At 35.9% G+C, this 21,922-nt stretch overlaps 1 protein-coding gene across 2 annotated transcripts in view; it reads right to left on the bottom strand.

Annotated features, from left to right (window-relative positions):
• LOC130447310 (TBC1 domain family member 4) overlaps positions 1-21,922 on the bottom strand; it is a 91,856-nt gene that overhangs the window by 56,260 nt on the left and 13,674 nt on the right. For both annotated transcript variants that reach the window (XM_056784059.1, XM_056784076.1), the window contains exon 2: positions 1,570-1,764. In XM_056784059.1, coding sequence (XP_056640037.1) covers positions 1,570-1,764 — 195 coding nt within the window. The remainder of the gene's footprint in view (positions 1-1,569; positions 1,765-21,922) is intronic.

Here is a 21,922-nt window from a genome sequence, read left to right as displayed (position 1 = left end):
GTGCACTGTCTTGATGAAACAAGACTTTCTTTTTATCCAATGGCTGTTTCTCCTTTTTCAATATAATCAGATAGTTTTTGTATTTCGTTCATTGGAAATGTACGTGGGAAAATACCCTTTCGACATAGACGTTAGAAGGAGAGAGGTCAAAACGGTTTTTAGAGCTACCAAATTCGCTTCTTTGGCACTATTCCATTTTTTCTGAACTGTCAAAGTTGAACGCTTGCTAACTTCAGAAAGAACTGGTTTTACGATAGAATGATCATTGAATAGATGTTCTACTCAATGCCTAATGCACTAACACCTTCTAAAAGGACTTCAAAAGAGATATCCTTTGACACGGGTTGATAGAAATCAATAATAAATAGTAGCAAATGTTGTCATAAAAAAATGTAAATGGGAAACTATAGAAAAACGTCTACATCTGCATGATTCTTGGCCATCTTCATATGAATCCAAAAAAATGTATTCCTTTAAACGTTCCATAGTTGCAAATTCTATTTGGTGTTTCCATTAGCTAGAAAATGAAGATTAGCAGTGATTTCGAATGATCAAATGTTCCTGGTTGATCTTGGTCTATATCTTTTAAGCTCGGCAGCTGTTTCAATGCATTTGGGCAATAATTTCACGAAGAAACAAGAGCAATATAAAATTTAAGTTCTTGATTGGTGGTACACTCCTTAAAACTTTCTCGTGGGCAGAACATTTTTCGTGAACTTTCAAAGTTGAACGCTTGCTAACTTCAGAAAGAACTGGTTTTCTGATAGAATGATCATTGAATAGATGTTGTACTCAATGCCCAATTCACTGACATTTTCTAAAAGGACTCCAGATAGGATCCAAAAAAATTTATTCCTTTAAACGTTTCACTGTTGCAAATTCTATTTGGTGTTTCCATGGTGGCGCATATATAAGCTAGAAAATGTTTATAAACAGCGATTTCGAATGATCAAATGTTCCTGGTTGATTTAGGTCCATATCTTCTAAGCTCGGTAGTTGTTTCAACGCATTTGGGTAATAATTTCCCGAAGAAACAAGAGCAATATAAAATTTTAGATCTTGGTTAGAGGTACACTCCTTAAAACTTTCCCTACGTGGGCAGGTTGTTAAAAATTATTTCGAATTAGTAACAGACAATAAATTCGTAGCTCGTGGGCAGACAAGGGGATAAACAAGTGGAAATCGGGATTGTCGCGGTAAATCCGGGACGGTTGGCAACCGTGGTATGATTGGTGTTGGTTAACTTATCACATACGCGGCGCCCCAAATCATTGAAAGAGAAAATTTTTACGTAAAATGCATTCGAAAGCTTCCAGATAAGTGCCAAAAGTGTGTAAAATATAACGAATGTTTGGAATCACCCTCGTAATTTTAGTTTTGAAAAATTGATTTGAAAATTTTGTCTCTACAATAAAGTGCCTTTTATATGGCACATACGATAAAAAGTTGTTGATATAAATTGTTTAAAATCGAAATTTAGATCCCTATTCCAACTTTCGAAATCATCTCTCAATTTTTAATTTTCTATATCTTCCATTCCAACAGGTGTTAAAAATTTGATGTACTTACGTCCGAAACGTTCTTGGCGAGGTAAAGATAACAATAAAGAAGATTTTCTTGTTCGTCTTTAAGAAGATAAAGGAAAGTAGTCGGATCCATATCCGCTTGAGAAAATTTCGTCATCGATGAGACTCTATGCGAAAATTGTAATTCAAAATCTTGATTGTACGCTTGTAACGTTCCTTCTTCAACTCCCAAACTCAACTGCAAAAAATATTCGAAATCAGATTTTTCTTAATTATTAATGAGAAAAACATACGAGACAACCAGTAGGTGTTAACAACTTTGGTAAGTGCGTCCCTCTGGCAGCTACAGTTCACATTCTGAACTTTCTAAAATGAGTGGGATCAGTGTGAACAGATCAGCTGTAAACACTGGGTTCCCCAATATCGCAAAAAGAAAGACATGGATTCATGGTCAAAATGCTCATCCCTAATGCAACCACTATCGACTTATACTGGGTGTCCTACGACGAGTTAAAACTATCTGTATATATGGCAAAATACTTATAGTAGAGTAGTAGAGTAATAATTTAAAATCTCAAATATTTTGGAAACGACTGAAAGTTGAAATAGGATTAGTGAATACAATTTGATTTGATTGTTTTTACAGAAATTGACAAGAAAAAGAAAAAAATTGTTTCTTAGTGTTTGTATCGACGGGTCAAAATAAAATTTAAATCACACCTGCATCTTTACAGAAATTTACAGAAAACATATAATATCTGGATAACGGTAAGGTTTAGGGATAGAAAAGTATACATGAATTTGCCTTATCTCTTACCCCTGAATGCATTAAAATAGAAAAATCCAGGCGGTTTTATTTATAAATATTCAAAAAATTTTATATTTATGAAGTTAAACTTTGAATACTTTTTATACACACCCAGTATAGATTAAAAAATTTTTCAACATAGATTCAAATACGCCTGACCTTGCTAAAATCAACCGAATAGAAATCATTTTCATATCTTTAAGGGTAAACTCGTAAAAAAATAATTTGTAACTGCAACTAATCAAATGTTTTACAAAAAAATTAATAACTCGAAAAGTATGCACTTTTCGAAAAAAGTTTTTAGACAAAAGTATACTAAAATTCTACGTAGATTCCAAAAATGTATTAATATACGGGGTGTTCCATTTAAAATAACAAAGTTACAGTCGACTTCCGATAGAATTGGATTTTGTCATATACAGATAGTTTTAACTCGTCTTGGGACACCCTGTATACAATTTTCTAAAGCTTACACAACATTTAAAATAATAATACAGATAGTTTTAACTCGTCGTGGGATACCCTGTATAGGTCCGGTTGACCGCGGGACGCAGCTAGTGTTTGAAAATATGTAAATTTAAAAAAAAAATTTAATGCTTTGTGGAAATCGTAGGGAAAATATTGTACATAAATCGCTGGGGCCTTGTGCGTGAACATTCCCACTCGTGTTTTATGTAACAAGAAAGAAACTTAGAAAGAAATATATATTTTTAAAGAAATTGCATAATGTGCTGCCTAAATTTAGGGGCATCACTCTTTCAATTCTAAATATATAATGCTAAAAGTTTTTATGTTTTTCTAATTGACTAAATTTGTCTTACGTAAATAAAAATTTGATTGTAATTTAATGTTATGTTATGAGATCTCATTATGTTATTGTTATATCTCATTTACAAGGAATGTTGACAGTGCGATTTTTGACGTTTACAGACATGGGCGTAGAAAAAAGTTTTTATGTTTTTTAATTGTGTAAATTTGTGTAAATAGATCAAACAAAGTCTTACGTAAATAAAAATTTGAATGTAATTTAATGTCATAGTTAAATGTCATTTACAAGGAATATCGACAATCCGATTTTTGACGTTTACAGACATGGACGTAGGAAAATAATATAATGGTCCAATTTCATATTAAAGATGGCGCCAAATGATATCACTCAATCTAGTTTAGACAGAAGTATCACCCTAAATTAATACAGCCTAAAATATAAGAGCGTCAGTCTGATAACCTATAAAAATAAAGTATGTGTTGAATATAAATTGTCAGCTAAACAATGTTTTGGTTAGAAATGATGCTCCAGTCAAATTTGTATCACGTGACCTCGTTTAACGCTCTAAATAAACGTCGATCGTCAACAAGCACCATTTTGTATAGTCAGTGAACTGTCAATGTGTCATATTGACATTATTTAAATATTCATTATATACACCGATATTTTAAATAATTATTCAGAAATGGAAAGGATAACTCAAAAACCGTCTATGAGTACGAGATTTAAATCTGCAGATTCTATAATGTTACCGCATCTGCACGTTATCAGACTTTATTTGGAACACGCTAAAGTTTTAGAAAAATTGAAAGACGGCGAGAATACTTCCAATCTGTTCGGTAATGAAAAAATAGAAATAATACTGTAAGTATTTAAATTAAATTTTCGCAACGTGTAAACCTCATTTATATTGCAGACTCAACTCTTATATATCTTTGGGGTTGATGAACGAAGATAATAAAATAGTGGGGGCTATTTTCGTGAATACTCATCCGAATATACCGACTATGGCGGCGTGGGAATGGGAATATTGGATCAAAATTAAATACGGGATGGTTTTGGCAACGCCTCGTAATACGCTTTTCATTAACATGATTCTATTTTCTCCGGATTATAGTTCGTCTTTTTTGAAACTACTCGTTCATCATTTGTTCCTATTAAGAAATTTTTTGAAATACGCAGTTGTAGTGATACCGCCCGGGCAGCATCAATTGGACTTCTTGGGCGATTTGGGCGTTCAAGTGCTTCCAGACGGTGAGTCATCATTTGAATATATGAGGTTATTATGATAGTACAGGCATTCAAGTTTCTTGTCTCTATTTGAAGTAATTTTTTATTGTCTATACCCTGTCAACCCTTACGAACCACCCCTTTATCAAAAATACAATGAAAAAGTAGTGTTTAATGACATTCAATGTTTTGATTATACATTTTTCATCAATGGAAATTCATTTTCAATTCACAAAAACAATTTCAAATTTTTATTTTTTATGTAACTCCATTAATTTTGAAGCTATCACATCCTACAAAAAACCGTTTCAAAGTTAATTTTCAGGGCTACAAGCCTATGTGTGTTAAAAGGGCTTGAGGCCCTCCACATTTTATTAATAAAGGATCAAAGGGCTGTGGATAAGATAACCTCGCACTATAGTGACTCCGTCAATTTTGATGCTACAAAAAAAATCAAAAAAGCAAAATAATCGTCATAAAAAATGCTTTAATTTGATTGTTTATTTGTTTTCTATCTCTCAGAGTTATGGAGAAAAAATGAGCAAAATAAATTTTTTTGAAAAAAAAAAAATATTATTTAATGTTAATTTTTTTCAAAATTATGCCAAACTTTTAGATGTCGTGAATAACATCCAAATAAAGTATTTGGTACAAAAAATAAGTTTAATTTTGATTATCAATGAAATTGCATTAGTTTTAGTGCAATTTTTTTTAGCTTTCACTATTTTACATCATATCTCAATGAAATTTCAGTCGAAACGACTTTTATTAATAATCATTTGGAAGGTCTTTTCAAGCTTTTTAAAAAGTATTCTATGATTTTTTGTTGAAATATGTACCCTTTTCCCGTTATTTGAGGTTAAATTCTCAATTACGTATAAAAACGATTCAAGTATCTATAACTTGCTTCAGACAAAACATTAAGATCTTAAAATATAGCTTAATTTCTTTGATTTTTTATAAGCTTAATTTTTGTCTATTACACTTTTTTCGATAAAACACATCATTACAGAGTTATACGTAGAAAACTATTGAAAATGCGGTTTTTTTGACGAAAAATCGTACTTTTCAATTCCGAATAACTCAAATACCATTGATCTGGCAAAAAACATTTTTCACTTCAAATTTGTTTATCTTTCGATTCCTGGAGCTATTTTGGATGAAAAATTTTCCACCTCCGAAAAGGGTTGAACACTTCGGCACCATGTAGACCTCGCTTTTTGGATACAAACCAATCATCTGTCAAAATTTCAAATAAATCGGATCTGCATTAAAGAATTCGGAGGGAGAATGCTTGAATACCTGGCCTATGTTGTAGAGTTCGAAATTCGTGAGACGTACGAAGTACATTTGAGGAAAAAAATGTAAAAGTACGATAAACAGTTTATTGATCAATATGACACAAACATTCCCAAGTAGAAGCCCCCAGACTTGAACGACGGGGCTTAGCTGGTACCAAAGCTGGGAAACCCGGCTTTGGCAAACCAATAATAGTCCAAGCCTGGTTGAAGTCAATCCCGTCCCATTATAAGCAACCAGCCTGGTTTACGGCTGCAGACCTTGGGTTTATTTAGGTAACCAGGTGTCGGTGGTGCCGGGTTGCAAACCAAGCGAGGAAAGTTGTTATCATCCCAGGGTCCCACCAAAATCTAAGCCATTAAATGCTCCCAAGATAAGCCTAGAGTTGTACATACTTGGCCCAAGTTTAGATCTATATTGGGCCCATTGTAGAATCCTATACGGGTTTTTCGTTTTAAGGGAATAAAAGTTTCAAATTACGCAATTGCGTACGGATCAATATATAAGCTCATGCACCATATTATATTTTTTTATTTTAAATACGTATAACGAATCATCATGATTGGCACTTCGAGGTTTCTCCAGCCTATTGGGATGCCTTCGGTTGTGTTTCAAGTCTTCGTCAACTAAAGAAAAAACAACCAGTAGAAATACAAGGAAATCACGTTCTAAATGTCCTCTTCATCTAAGTTCCAGCGTAGTTGTGTGTCAAACGTTTTGAAATAGTAGTTTTTCTAATTCTTGTCCAATTTAATGGAATTTATTCATATTAAAATGAGCAGTTGTACTTTTTTCGTTTCAACCAAGCAGGGTTTTTAGCAAGTAATCGAGATTCAATACTCAAGGGATTTCAATGTAGATTTTATTATTTAGTTTGCAGTCTTTCAGGATCATGGGAAATACACGAAGATATACAGAATATTACTTGTCCTTTAGGACAACCAGACACAAAGAGCACAATTTCGAAAGAATTGCCAACTTTGTGTATCTAGGGGTAGTAGAAGTAGAAGACAAGGGAGTACAAGAATTAGAACTGAAAGCCAGGATAACTTAAGGAACACAAAAATTAGATGCATTAGATCACTGATGAAGTCAAAAACAAAAATATATCAAACCCACTGCAACATATGCAGATGAAGCCATGCTGGAAAGATGGGAGAAGAAGATACTAAGAGGATTCTACGGAGGAACGCACACAGAAGAGGGCTGGAGGAGAAGAACTAATAAAGAATTGGAGGAACTTTATGGAGAAGCTGCAATAAGCTCCGTTTATTAAGGGACGGAGAGTGAAATGTTTGGGACATATTGAGAGAATGCATAAAAAACGGATGCCAAAATTAGTACTGCATTAGTCTTGTATAGATGTGGGAACCCCATTTTTTTTAATGCTAGTGACCTGTTGTAGGTTGATTGTTGTTTGGCATTTTCTCTTTCCAGGATTCGTGTTTGTCCTTTTTAATAGTGTATCTAGCAATGGCTTCCAACCGTTTGATTCCGATTGTGTTTTGGTCTGTTATGTTTTTGGTTTCTTCTTTAGTCGAAAGCTTCTTTTGATGTCTTCAAGTCTTCTTGTACATGGTGTTTGTTATTATGGTCTTACCTTCCGACATGTTATGTACTTCTAACATATATTTTAGATGAAGATATAGCGAATTGTCAATATTTGTACGTATTTTGCCGTAAGGATTTTCAAGTTCAATATAAGATCCGACGAGCCGTCGAAGAAGATAACGACGATCTTGTACCGTTGATAGAAACCCATTCGAAAAAATTCACAGAATTGTACGGTCAATATTACATAGCTGAAATATTGATGAGCGGCAAGGAATTAGGAAGACATATCATCGTGGCCGAGTACCAAGGTACGGCCGTAGCAGTTTTGTGTTTAAATTCCGTCGTCAACTATAAGGTACAAACAAATTCGTTTGATTGTCCGAATACCCTCGTAAAACAGTCATTTTTTAACAGGTCCTAAATGAAGATTTCGAATTGATCCCGTATAATGGTCTCAAGAAACCACATCCTGACGATTTTACAGACTTATCTGTGGAATATTTACCTAAACATAGCGCGGAAAGGATCCGCCATTCCAGGGCCTCCGATGATGAGTACGTATTTCGAAATTTGGAGTTGGTATATCAATTTAGTTTTTAACATCATGACCTAATGGTCAAGTCGACGAATAATGGATCTGAAACTAAATCACAATTGACTGTATGGGTCTTTCAAAACGATCCAAATCCAACAAGCACTTCGAAGTGTTTGCAAAAACCAGGGAAACCAATCCCAGAAAATGAATCATTCTCCGCCACGACAATGCGGGCTCTCGAACATCAGTTTTTGAACAGTAAAAACATCGAATTGATGGATCAGCCGCCATACAATCCTTGTTTGGTACCAAAGGATTTTTATTTTTATTTTCTACACTTGAAGAAGCAATTAATGCGTTTTGGTTTTTATTTGTCTATTTTCCTAATCGATGTATGCAAATTTGTAGACTTTATAAAATTAGAAAGTGATCTTAACAAGTTGAGACATTTTTAGGATTTTTTATTTTAGAATTTTAGATATAGTAGAACAGCGTTCGCGTACATCTGAAACGGAAATTAAAGACGAGGAAATGTTTATGACGGTTTCGTTAACGGAATCGGATGAATTTTCATTGGTGTTTACATCCGCTTCGATGTTCGTTTTCCAAGACGACGAGGACGGATCGATTTCGGTGAGGTCCTTTCACGTCGATAGCAAATCTTTTAGCTCCGAATCTGTATTGAGCAAATATTTGGATATACCGGAAAAAGAAGTTTTGGATGATAATACCATCGATTGGATATCTGGATGTAAGGAAAAATTTTGATAAACAAGAGATTTTCCAATAAGGACTTTTTTTCAAAATAAAATGAAACCATTTGAGATATTTAAAAAACTTTATTATCGGGTTGAAGTACATTCAAAACATTTATCAATGGAACTCGACTGCGCACGTATGGCTACCGCGGGCGCGTTTGCAGCGGTTGATTCGTTGGACCCAATTTTCCTTGACTCGGCCACACATTTCGGCCGAAACGGCTGCTATTTCGCGTACGATGTTGGCTTTGAGCTCTTCCAACGTCGTCGGCTTATTAGCATAAACCAATGACTTGACTTAACCCCAAAGAAAAAAATCTAGAGGCGTTAAATCGCACGAACGAGGAGGCCAATCGACTGGTCCATTTCTTGAGGCAACACGCTCATCAAACTTCAATAAATCGATTCTAAGGTGTGCTGTGTGGCTTGTGGCGCCGTCCTGTTGAAACCACATGTTTATATATTCCAATTCGGGCCAAAAATAATCGATAATCATGGCGGGATAACGATCACAATTCAGATTAACGTGCCGACCACTATCTTCGATGAAGAAATTTGGCCGCCGGCACGCAAACCGCACCAAACATTTATTTTTTGTGGATGAAGTGGTTTATCATTGAGCACATGTGGATTTTCATCTGCCCAATACCGCTTATTTTGTTTATTGACAAATCCATTCAGCCAGAAATGAGCTCCGCAACTGAAGATGATTTTGCGATGAAATTGATCATCTTGGCGCAATCGGAGAACGTACGTCGCTTCGAATGGTCCATCGGCTTCAATTCTTGAGTGAGCCTGATCTTGTATTGGCGTAAAGTAAGATCCTTACGCAAAATTGGTCTCGGCGATGCCCAATTCTTGAGAACGCCGTGCAATCGACTGATTTGGATCATTTGCTACCTGACGTTTCAACGGCAGCAATATTTTCGACACTCCGACCAACCCGTAGTCTCACTGACACGGCAATATCACACAACGAATACGTAGACTCAAACTTTTTCACTAAACTTGTTTCTAGGTCGAGAATTACGACCGAAAATCGAAGTTAACGCTCTTAAAGTAGCGGCCACCGACTCCGAATTTCTGAAGTAAATTTATAAGATTTGCAGACGTTTTTTGTTCGTGTACTACACCATGATGAAGAGGTTATGTCTACTGAATAAACTGATAGTGACAGTTCGATGTTAAGTGAATAGGTCTGTTCACAAACTAAATTCAAAATTGTCAAGTCCTTATTGGTAAACCCCTTATAAATATGTACATGCACATTTTACGATTAATCTTAGTACATTACTGAACATTAATACAATTGAATAATTAACTATTGAGCTCGATTTTAACTATCAGGCTTAGTACGTTTGTAGTGATGTAATTATTGTTAAAAAGGGCTTAAAACCCCTGAGAATAGATATAACCCTCCAATAGATATTTGGTCATTTATTGGACATGACTTGAGAATAGATGTCTCGACCATAACAGTCATCACCCAAATTTGGGACTAGCCTGGTTGAAGTTATTGATTATTACCCAAACTTGAGACTACTTAACCCAGTTTTGGTGATTTACCTAAGTTTGGTTAATATTAGATGATCCAAACTTGGTCATTTATTGGAGACCCAAGACTGGTCTACTCAACCTTGTCCATACTAATTATTACCTATGCTTTAGCTAGAGCTTAAGTCATATATTATAATGTGATTTTAGATTCGACTTCAAAGGGACACATCCAAAAAACTCCCGAATTCAAAGGGGAAGACAATGCTTTTTCCTTGGAAATAGCAGCTTGTCTTCCTTCCCACGAATACGGTCTGATAATGTTATTCGAATCAGCTTTCGAATGTTTCCCTAATAGAGATTATTGCGTGATGGCAGTACCAACTACGATCAGCGTAATCAAACTGACCAAGTATTTCGGTAGAGTACCGCCAAGATGTACTGGTACTTTTCCTTCGGAATTGTACGTCATGCATAAAAATAGTATGCTGGGAGAATTGGCGGTCGAGGTGAGTCAATAGTAATAAAAAAAAATGTAACGGGTACGGCAAAAGTAATCATCCTAGTGAAATACAAATCGACAAGCCATGAATCAGATCTTCTTGAGGCTAGCGGGCACAAGAGCAACCATTTTGTTTGAAATATCGCTGCTGTCGATCAAGACCATCGAGTACTACGACATTGAGAATTTTTCGGTGGTCAATAAGATCAAATTTCAGGATGACTCCGCGTGGCAATTATTAACAAATTTTTCTTTCCTCTTTTGGATGAATTGAGGTTCAACAGCTTCAGAATTCTTTTCTTGGAGTTCCTAGCTTACGAAACTCTGACTTTTGAAATCCTTGTAAAGAATATTCGCAGAGACTGCGAGAATCTGTCATCAACTCTGATGGCGGCCACTTTTTCTCAATTTGATGGAAAAAGATACAAAAAAAGAAGATTGGTTGCTTACTTTCGCCACATCTTGCATTTTAAAATAAATTCGACTTTCCGCGGACTTTAAAACGTCTGATTCATGTGTGAAAATGATTATCAAACACGTCCTCATATATTTGGTGCATCAGTACGACCAGCATGTTCATGACCACGGTCTTTCCCGTTCCACTTAGTTCCGGAGCGTTGGGGTGAATAATAATAAATGGCAACTGCAAAAATACAGCAGAAGCTTTAATAGGTTATGTCACAATTCGTATCTCATTGAATTTTTTAATGTTTAATGATTTATTTTACATTAAAATCGAATTGTCTTCGAGGCGAAGCAAGATAATCGGTGATTCGTCACTATGATGCATTAAAACTTCTTATAATATCGTAATGTTAACTCTAAATTAAATCGTGCCCTTTTTCGTTTTTCGCTGTGTTGTCGACCCAGTTATTGGTAACAACAAGTCTATTGTTAAAATCAAAATGGAGCTGACACTATATTACTGAATAAACAATTTAAATGTGTAATATTTTGAACTAGGTCAAATAAATGGATGAATAATGATTTATTTCGTTTGCTAGGGACACTAAGGCAGAATATAACGGAATCTTTAGACTTTTATTTTGAATACTATAAAAGCGTGTTTTTCAGTTTTTTTTTAACTATTATTTGTTTTCGTTTCGTATACAGATTGCTTCTAAAAGTCACGAGAAACAAGTTAAACAACTATTGTCGACGATTCCCGATAGTTATTCAGCCATTCAACAATTTGAAATTTCGATAAACTTTCCCAGAGGTCTTTACACGTCCTTTGTGTGTTTGTGTGATAAAGAAATCATCGGAATTTGCAGTAAGTATATACTGATATAAAAAAAAGCGAAATCTTTTTAAATTTACCCAATTAAGTGGAACTTCTTCAACATATTCTACCAGATATAATTCCAAGTTTCATAGTAATGGTAAAGCAAATCACCATAATATGCACTATTGGTCCGAAACGAATCCCAGATGGATCTAGAAGATCCAGCAACAACGTCGATGATCCGTAAATGTGTCATGAGGGATTCCAGGTGAACAAATAATTGAAATATTTTTTTAATGAGACAATTCATTGGAAAAAGATATTTAGACGAACTGCCTGCCACTTCTTTTAGAAGACATACCATTAGCCGTTACATGGTCATTACAAAAAGTCTTTTTTTTTCTAGCGTTTTTATCTCAAAAATTTGATTATAAGTTTTTTACATTCGGAAAAGTTCGCGGAGGCGGCGTGCTGAATTTAATTTTCTTTATTTGTAGTATTGTCAGAGGAAATCGATTTGGATTACCTGACATCTCATTACGACATCAGTTCCTTACACGTCGATTCCTACCCTCCGGGAAGTTACGGCATCATAGAAAGCATCATAATATCACCCATATTCCAACGACACGACAAATTTTTTTTGAGAGATTTACATCGTTTGTCCAACTACTCTATACTTTTTTATCGACATACCCCGTACGATAATTTAGAAGCTTATCGAGATAGACCTTTGATAAATAACCTGCAAAATCTACTTCCTATCTTACCAATCATGCAGCCGGAATACGATTTGAACGTACTCAAAGAGGAAGGTAAGTTAGAAGTATAGATAACTAATTTAAAAACATTTCTTAAATAATTATCAATTAACGTGGACAAGCCTCAAAAAGTAGAGATGGAATCAAAGTTACATCTCCGAGGGCATTTCATTCCGATCATGATGTAAACATCTACAGTTTCAAGATACATCGTGAGCGATTGGACGAAAGCTGCTAGTCAAGCAGGATATCAAACCAAAACATGCACTAGAATGATGAGAACCAGGTCTACACAGCGCCAAGTGAAGATTCTAAGAGATGAGGAAACTAGCTGAAGAAACTTACGTTCTAAGTCAGCTGGAATCACATTAAATTCTCTAATCGAACGGCCGGGACAATACGAAATTATTGTGTGGTTTGAATTGTCTTTCTTCTCTTGTTTGATGAAGAATATAAAACAAAAGGGGTGGAGACTGTTAATAGTACACATGGTGCTACGACTTCCCAGCTTAGAGCCGAGGTAGAGTCGAATAGAATGTTTAGAGCTTTGTCGAGAGGTCCAAGAAAGAGTAATCAACTGTAACTGGTTACGAACCTCGTTTTTTCAGTATGATTCAATATTTAAAAGAGATTCAATGGAGTAGCATCGGAAAGGAGAACCTGTGCCTTAAAAAAGCAAAGGTCACGAAAAGCGTCAAAAAAATTATGGAATTATGGAAAGCTTTTGCTTTATGACAAAGCTCCAGTTCACACTGCTTCGCTTTCCAGGGCTTTACACTTGATTGAACACCCACCATTTAACCGCGATCTGGCCCCGTCAGACTTTTTTTATCGGCAAATGCCGAGTTGAGGGTTGAAAATCAGACGTTTTGAAAAATGTGCGGAAACAAAGAGAGAACATATTGGAAAATGGTTAGTTTTTTCTATATACGACCTTTTTTTACTATATAAGGCTGGGAACTCATGGACCTTACTACTTTGTACAGTTTTCGTTGACCCTATATTTTAGAGGGTTTCAACTTATTTGCAACTGATGGCGGCAATTTTTTGTAGTTGAATCAGATTTTATTTTGAAATTCATTGTATATGACCTATTGATTAATATGAATTGTCGATGTCAACTCATATTTTAATAAACACTCAAAGAAAAGTCGAAATGTCCATTTCTTACTTGTTTTTTTATAAACTAATTTTCAATCATAAGAGACCTTTGATCTAGACGATACGAGTCTGGTTATTAAATAAAGAGATTGCTGGCCTAGAGGGCGCCCTAGTAGTATGGGGTATCTAGATATCTTGTCTATACACGGTCCAAAACCCTATTTTAGTATTTGTGCAACTTATTAATCTTAAATTGAAAAAAAATCCGACTTGATGCTATAAATTGTTGCAATAGGCCTATCGGGACAATTCTCTATCTCGTACGCGTGTTTTTGAGTGGTGTAAGCGCTATAGTGAGGGCCCCAGAGAGAACTGAAGATGACCAGCGCCCAGGTCGCCCCGTGACCAGACACAGTGACCAAAATCAACCAATTGAGCGTGCAGATCGTCGAATGAGTATCCGGATGATTGACGAGGCTGTAAACTGTTTGAAAAATTTTACACGAGGAATTACACATGACGAAATCTGTGCGAAGTTGGTTCCAAAAAATCTGCTTTTGCGCCAACGGGTCTGCTCAGATTTCTTTGAAAGGTTAGACAAAGATCTGCTTCGAAAGGGACCCGATTTGAGTCGATGGAAGCGATAAAACAAAAAACGACAGAGCTTCTGAAGGCCCTCGCCAAAGAAGAATTCCAGCACTGCTTCGATCAATGGAAAAAACGATATTGAAGGAGAGAATTCGAATGTAAAATGATTTTTATAATAAAACTCATTTTCGTAATCAATTTCGTATATCGAAAAATAAATTGCTTTAAATTGGACACTGAATTGTAGAATGCGCACCTTCTGAAGTAGTAACCGAAAAAAAGGAGCCTTTCGCTTTGTACGTTTCGACAGTAAACATTTGCAGCCATACTAGACATGTCATCAATACAAAAATCATTATAGTAGGATGCAGTAATACGGCTCTAGCTTTCATCCATGGTCTAATATTCAGACAAAGCGTTTCTTTATTGGTACGTCCAAACACTTTTCGCACATTATTCCTAATAAAATTAGAGAATTTTTTCAAGGTAACTTATAATAATATTACCATGATATGCCCGAATGGTTTTAGACATAAAAAGATGAACAATAAAATTCGAGATTCTTTTGTGGTGAAAAAAAATTTTATGGACGCTCGGTATATGGATATGATTAATTTGAAGGCGTACATCAATATCGTTCAAGGCAAAATAACTAAAATCGACAGGTAATGATAATAATACTAATTTATTTTCTTACAAGGACACAAAACTTATCAAACACTAGTTGAGCAACTTTTTAATCTCTGAATTACCCAAAAATCGCAAGCAAACGAGAGCTGTAAAGGTCATTGGGCCAAAAACAACCTAGAGACAAATGTGAATCATTCGGTAGACATTCTATTCGTACCCTGGTGAGAAACCTGAAGACGATTCCACTTACTAAGACCTCCAAATCAATTAGATGTTTCTAGAGAAAAAAAATTAGTCAGTGTATCAGTGAAGTGAAACACGTCATCAGACATCAAATAAACCCTAGAAAAGCACCTGAACACAGACAGCTTTGTGAAGGAACTTGTAACTAAAAAAAAGAAGAAGCTTTTGACAACACTTCACGTTAATCCATCAAAATGACGTTAGAATTGAAAACTGACATATTGAAGAACGAGGAAGGCATATATAGAACTGAATTATTACTTTATAATGAGTCATCTAGATAAAATACTTATTTGGAGCAATTATATAGACAAGGAGTTGTCACAAGCTCGTAGGCAAGACTGGGGGACTTAAGCTTAAGATTATATACTACAAAACTTGTGTGATGGTCGACAGTAAAGTTAAAGCCAGGAAATCTGACAGATCACCAAAGAATTTTCGAGCTAGAAAACAGTAACAAACCAATGAATCAACTGAACAGCATAATGGATGAATATATCCCTTTCGAAGTGGCGATTAACGACCACCAATCATGGGTCAATAAAAATCTTTCGTATGCTCGAAACTCGAAGGAGTCGGATTGAGCATTGAAAGCTAGAAACATCACTCACAATGTTCCAGGTAGAGTAGTTAGCAATAAACATGTGCTCAAGACTGCAAATAAACTCTAAAAGTATACTAGGAAGCAAACAGCCTTGACAAGAAGAAATAACGACTTGATGCCTAGGATTGTGGTCATATCAATAATGAACTGGACTGATGGTTGAAAAGTTAGATGGAGTTTCAATGGAGAAACGCTCCATCTCAGTTAAGAACCTCTCGTGATGACCAGAAAAAAAAAATACTGATCGGTCAATGCCCCGTTAAGACGTTATGCGTGGTAAAGGACAACTGCGGATTCTTCCAAGAAGCCATGGGGAATGGAACACGAAAACCCCAGAAAAATAGCTTCCTTTGTGAGGAATTTGATCCTTATACAAAATATCTTCTAGATATAAGTTCAGAATAGCCGTAAAGTCAAAATGACTACGCGAACAGTCTATAATAACCATGATATTAAATGTCATGCCGACCCAGAACTCATGGATCACACTACGTTTCTATTTATACCGATTTATCATTTTATATTGTTAGGAAGGAGCAGTATGTTGTTGTAAACAATAACAGTTTTCTCGAATACGACATGCTATTCTTGATGACTGGAGAACAATTCCAAAAACCGACGAAACTTAACAAACAACCTTTTCCGGAAAAACCGGAAAACGTCTTCGTAATAAACACCGCGTTAGATGCGAATCAAGCTGTTAATAAATTGAGACATTTATATCGGAAACGGAAAGATAATAATTGTAAGTATACTACTGACTGCGCCAATTACGCTATCAATATGGATCGGGAATTTTTTTTCGTAGATACCATCATCGTTTACGGTCATTTTCTTCAAGCGCACGCCACCGTAAACGGTTTGATCGATTTCGGTATAGCAGGAAATCATTTGGTTCTGATAGAACCTTTCCCTTATAGTATGGCTTTGGAGAAACGACAGAGACACAACGTTTCGATTTATAATAATCCCGAAGTGGATTCGGTAGTTTATGAATCTTTTGAAAACAAACGGGTCAAGGTAATTGAGAAAAACAAGTTTCTACTTAATTCTACCGTTGATAAACATAGGGAGTTTATTTTTTATTTATTCAGTCGTGTTTTTTTCATGTTAGATAACTTACAAATAGAGGTTAATGGCGACTAATCTAAAAAGCGAAATTATGTGGCAAGGGACAAAATTGTAGACGTGGCTCGTTTGCTAAGTATTGCAATAGATGCAGTTACTCTATTATAATAAAATTAGGAGAAGAATGGAAACGAGCCTTTAATGGTTGAGAGGGGGGGGGCGGACTTGTGTGTAATTGGGGACTTTTGAATCGTTGATTGGAATACTGTAGAAAAAAAACCTCATCTAGAGGCTTGTTTGGCTATTAAGGTGTTTGTCTGTTGAGCGATGTACGATTATAATTTAAAACAATTTTTCTCCCGCAGATCTATTCATCTTATTATTTTATTGATTGGACGTACGACACGGAAAGCAACTGCATCACCAAAGCAAAATTCGAATCAAAGCATAAAATGTTAGAGATGGAGTGTATGGCTTTGTTTTTCTTCAGCGAAAAAGAAATCAGTCCGAGAGTATACAGCGTCATCAATAACGCTGGTTTAGTTTATGACGGTAAATAAATGTTATTTTATATACGGCGTGTCACACGACGAGTTGTTCACCAGCCACTTCCATTTCCTGCTTAGAGGGGCCCTTATCAGGGGAGGCTCAGTGTCTATCTTCTTGCGTCTTCAATTTGTTCACCAGCCACTTCCATTTCCAGCTCAGAGGAGCCCTTATCAGGGAAGGCTCAGAGCTTATCTTCTTGCGTCTTCAATTTGTTCACCAGCCACTTCCATTTCCAGCTAGGAGGAGCCCTTTTCAGGGGAGGCTCAGAGCCTCTCTGCTTATGCTTTCAATTTGTTCACCAGTCACTTCCATTTCCAGCTTTGAAGAGCCCTTTCCAAGGAGGCTCAGTTCTTATCTTTTGTACCTTTGTCTTGACTACAAACTCTTTTCAAATCCAACCATCTCGACCTTCATCTTTCTCTTCCACCAAGTTTTCAGTAGATATTTATTCTTGTTCTAGCTTCCTGTCTAGCTTTTTTTTCTTTTTGTGAGCGTGTTTCTCTACAGCGGAATTTCCAGTGCGTTTCAAATAGTAATTACATTTATGCTCTTAAAATCTTGTGTTTATTGACCTTTTTGTTTTTCCTATATATACGTTTTCCCTTATGCGGAGTATATAGTAGGAATACTTTGGATGCTGATTGACTCTGATGATTGATTTCGTTTTTTTCCTTTTCGTATTGATCGAATCTCAAATATCCATCGAATTTCAAATATCTATGGTCCTCAGAGCATTCGTAGCTGCTCTAATTTTGTGTCGAATGCCTTTGGGTGTAAAAAATTGACACGTAGATAATTTCGTTGTTTTGACGTTTTTTTTTTCTGTTCGTTTTGTAGGTAGATTAGTGATAGATAGTAATTGTCAAACGAACGATTCTCGTATATTCGGTGCTGGAACTTTAACGAAATATTCAAGAAAATATTTTGCCCAAAATATGGCGCACAAATATTATAACCGAATCGAAATCGGTAAACGTTTAGGTGCACAAATCGGTAATTTATTATTACCACAAAAAGTAAGTACGAGATTCGTCTACAAAAAACTAATTTCCACGGTATAAAAAACGAATAAATGAGGTTATGTTTGTGACGTTTTGTTTACGTCATAGTTCTAGTTCTCTTTTGTTATTTTGTTTGTTTTTTTTTGAGCTTTTTGCTGCTTTTTTCTTATATTAAAAAAAATTTACCTTCCTGTTTTGTTTTGAAAAAGGTAAATATATGTCATTAAAAGCTTGGTTTATTCAGTAATAATTAAAACTGAATTGAAATTAACATTAAACTTAACTTTCTTGATGGTAATTTTCAGTTTATGCAGCTCCTATAACCTCCTGACACTGTCAATCAGTGTTCCATCGTCAAAAGATCATTGATGAGTTTCAGACATTGCTTTCACCCATTTTTTTCATGTCAATTTTAAAAATAAAACACCGAGGCGGATGTGAATACCAACAATCGGTGAACCTTCTGCAAAAACAACGTTTTCTTTTATGTAACGCGACGAAAAACTTTCTCCAGGTCTTCTGTAGATTCGTTGTCTTCTTTGTGAACAAAGCAATACCAACAATCTAGGAGCCTTCTGCAAAAACAACGTTTTCTTTTATGTAACTCGACGCGAAACTTTCTCCAGGTCTTCTGTAGATTCGTTGTCTTCTTTGTGAACAAAGCAATACCAACAATCTAGGAACCTTCTGCAAAAACAACATTTTCTTTTATGTAACTCGACGCGAAACTTTCTCCAGGTCTTCTGTAGATTCGTTGTCTTCTTTGTGAACAAAGCAATACCAACAATCTAGGAACCTTCTGCAAAAACAACGTTTTCTTTTATGTAACTCGACGCGAAACTTTCTCCAGGTCTTCTGTAGATTCGTTGTCTTCTTTGTGAACAAAGCAATACCAACAATCTAGGAACCTTCTGCAAAAACAACGTTTTCTTTTATGTAACTCGACGCGAAACTTTCTCCAGGTCTTCTGTAGATTCGTTGTCTTCTTTGTGAACAAAGCAATACCAACAATCTAGGAACCTTCTGCAAAAACAACGTTTTCTTTTATGTAACTCGACGCGAAACTTTCTCCAGGTCTTCTGTAGATTCGTTGTCTTCTTTGTGAACAAAGCAATACCAACAATCTAGGAACCTTCTGCAAAAACAACGTTTTCTTTTATGTAACTCGACGCGAAACTTTCTCCAGGTCTTCTGTAGATTCGTTGTCTTCTTTGTGAACAAAGCAATACCAACAATCTAGGAACCTTCTGCAAAAACAACATTTTCTTTTATGTAACTCGACGCGAAACTTTCTCCAGGTCTTCTGTAGATTCGTTGTCTTCTTTGTGAACAAAGCAATACCAACAATCTAGGAACCTTCTGCAAAAACAACGTTTTCTTTTATGTAACTCGACGCGAAACTTTCTCCAGGTCTTCTGTAGATTCGTTGTCTTCTTTGTGAACAAAGCAATACCAACAATCTAGGAACCTTCTGCAAAAACAACGTTTTCTTTTATGTAACTCGACGCGAAACTTTCTCCAGGTCTTCTGTAGATTCGTTGTCTTCTTTGTGAACAAAGCAATACCAACAATCTAGGAACCTTCTGCAAAAACAACGTTTTCTTTTATGTAACTCGACGCGAAACTTTCTCCAGGTCTTCTGTAGATTCGTCGTCTTCTTTGTGAACAAAGCAATACCAACAATCTAGGAACTTTCTGCAAAAACAACGTTTTCTGTTATGTAACGCGACGAAAAACTTTCTCCAGGTCTTCTGTAGATTCGTTGTCTTCTTTGTGAACAAAGCAATACCAACAATCTAGGAGCCTTCTGCAAAAACAACGTTTTCTTTTATGTAACTCGACGCGAAACTTTCTCCAGGTCTTCTGTGAATTCGTTGTCTTCTTTGTGAACAAAGCAATACCAACAATCTAGGAACCTTCTGCAAAAACAACGTTTTCTTTTATGTAACTCGACGCGAAACTTTCTCCAGGTCTTCTGTGAATTCGTTGTCTTCTTTGTGAACAAAGCAATACCAACAATCTAGGAACCTTCTGCAAAAACAACGTTTTCTTTTATGTAACTCGACGCGAAACTTTCTCCAGGTCTTCTGCAGATTCGTTGTCTTCTTTGTGAACAAAGCAATACCAACAATCTAGGAACCTTCTGCAAAAACAACGTTTTCTTTTATGTAACTCGACGCGAAACTTTCTCCAGGTCTTCTGTGAATTCGTTGTCTTCTTTGTGAACAAAGCAATACCAACAATCTAGGAACCTTCTGCAAAAACAACGTTTTCTTTTATGTAACTCGACGCGAAACTTTCTCCAGGTCTTCTGCAGATTCGTTGTCTTCTTTGTGAACAAAGCAATACCAACAATCTAGGAACCTTCTGCAAAAACAACGTTTTCTTTTATGTAACTCGACGCGAAACTTTCTCCAGGTCTTCTGTAGATTCGTTGTCTTCTTTGTGAACAAAGCAATACCAACAATCTAGGAACCTTCTGCAAAAACAACGTTTTCTTTTATGTAACTCGACGCGAAACTTTCTCCAGGTCTTCTGTGAATTCGTTGTCTTCTTTGTGAACAAAGCAATACCAACAATCTAGGAACCTTCTGCAAAAACAACGTTTTCTTTTATGTAACTCGACGCGAAACTTTCTCCAGGTCTTCTGTAGATTCGTTGTCTTCTTTGTGAACAAAGCAATAAACAATCTAGGAACCTTCTGCAAAAACAACGTTTTCTTTTATGTAACTCGACGCGAAACTTTCTCCAGGTCTTCTGTAGATTCGTTGTCTTCTTTGTGAACAAAGCAATACCAACAATCTAGGAACTTTCTGCAAAAACAACGTTTTCTGTTATGTAACGCGACGAAAAACTTTCTCCAGGTCTTCTGTAGATTCGTTGTCTTCTTTGTGAACAAAGCAATACCAACAATCTAGGAACCTTCTGCAAAAACAACGTTTTCTTTTATGTAACTCGACGCGAAACTTTCTCCAGGTCTTCTGTAGATTCGTTGTCTTCTTTGTGAACAAAGCAATACCAACAATCTAGGAACCTTCTGCAAAAACAACGTTTTCTTTTATGTAACTCGACGCGAAACTTTCTCCAGGTCTTCTGTAGATTCGTTGTCTTCTTTGTGAACAAAGCAATACCAACAATCTAGGAACCTTCTGCAAAAACAACATTTTCTTTTATGTAACTCGACGCGAAACTTTCTCCAGGTCTTCTGTAGATTCGTTGTCTTCTTTGTGAACAAAGCAATACCAACAATCTAGGAGCCTTCTGCAAAAACAACGTTTTCTTTTATGTAACTCGACGCGAAACTTTCTCCAGGTCTTCTGTAGATTCGTTGTCTTCTTTGTGAACAAAGCAATACCAACAATCTAGGAGCCTTCTGCAAAAACAACGTTTTCTTTTATGTAACTCGATGCGAAACTCTCTCAAGGTCTTCTGTAGATTCGTTGTCATCTTTGTGAACAAAGCAATACCAACAATCGGGGAACCTTCTGCAAAAACAAAGTTTTCTTTTATGTAATGCGACGAAAAACTTTCTCCAGGTCTTCTGTAGATTTGTCGTCTTCTTTGTGAACAAAGCAATACCAACAATCTAGGAACTTTCTGCAAAAACAACGTTTTCTGTTATGTAACGCGACGCGAAACTTTCTCCAGGTCTTCTGTAGATTCGTTGTCTTCTTTGT

Source organism: Diorhabda sublineata, chromosome 1, assembly GCF_026230105.1.
Source record: "Diorhabda sublineata isolate icDioSubl1.1 chromosome 1, icDioSubl1.1, whole genome shotgun sequence".
NCBI lineage: Eukaryota > Metazoa > Arthropoda > Insecta > Coleoptera > Chrysomelidae > Diorhabda > Diorhabda sublineata.
Note: the sequence above shows the minus strand (reverse complement) of the source record. Positions and strands in the feature narration are given on the sequence as shown.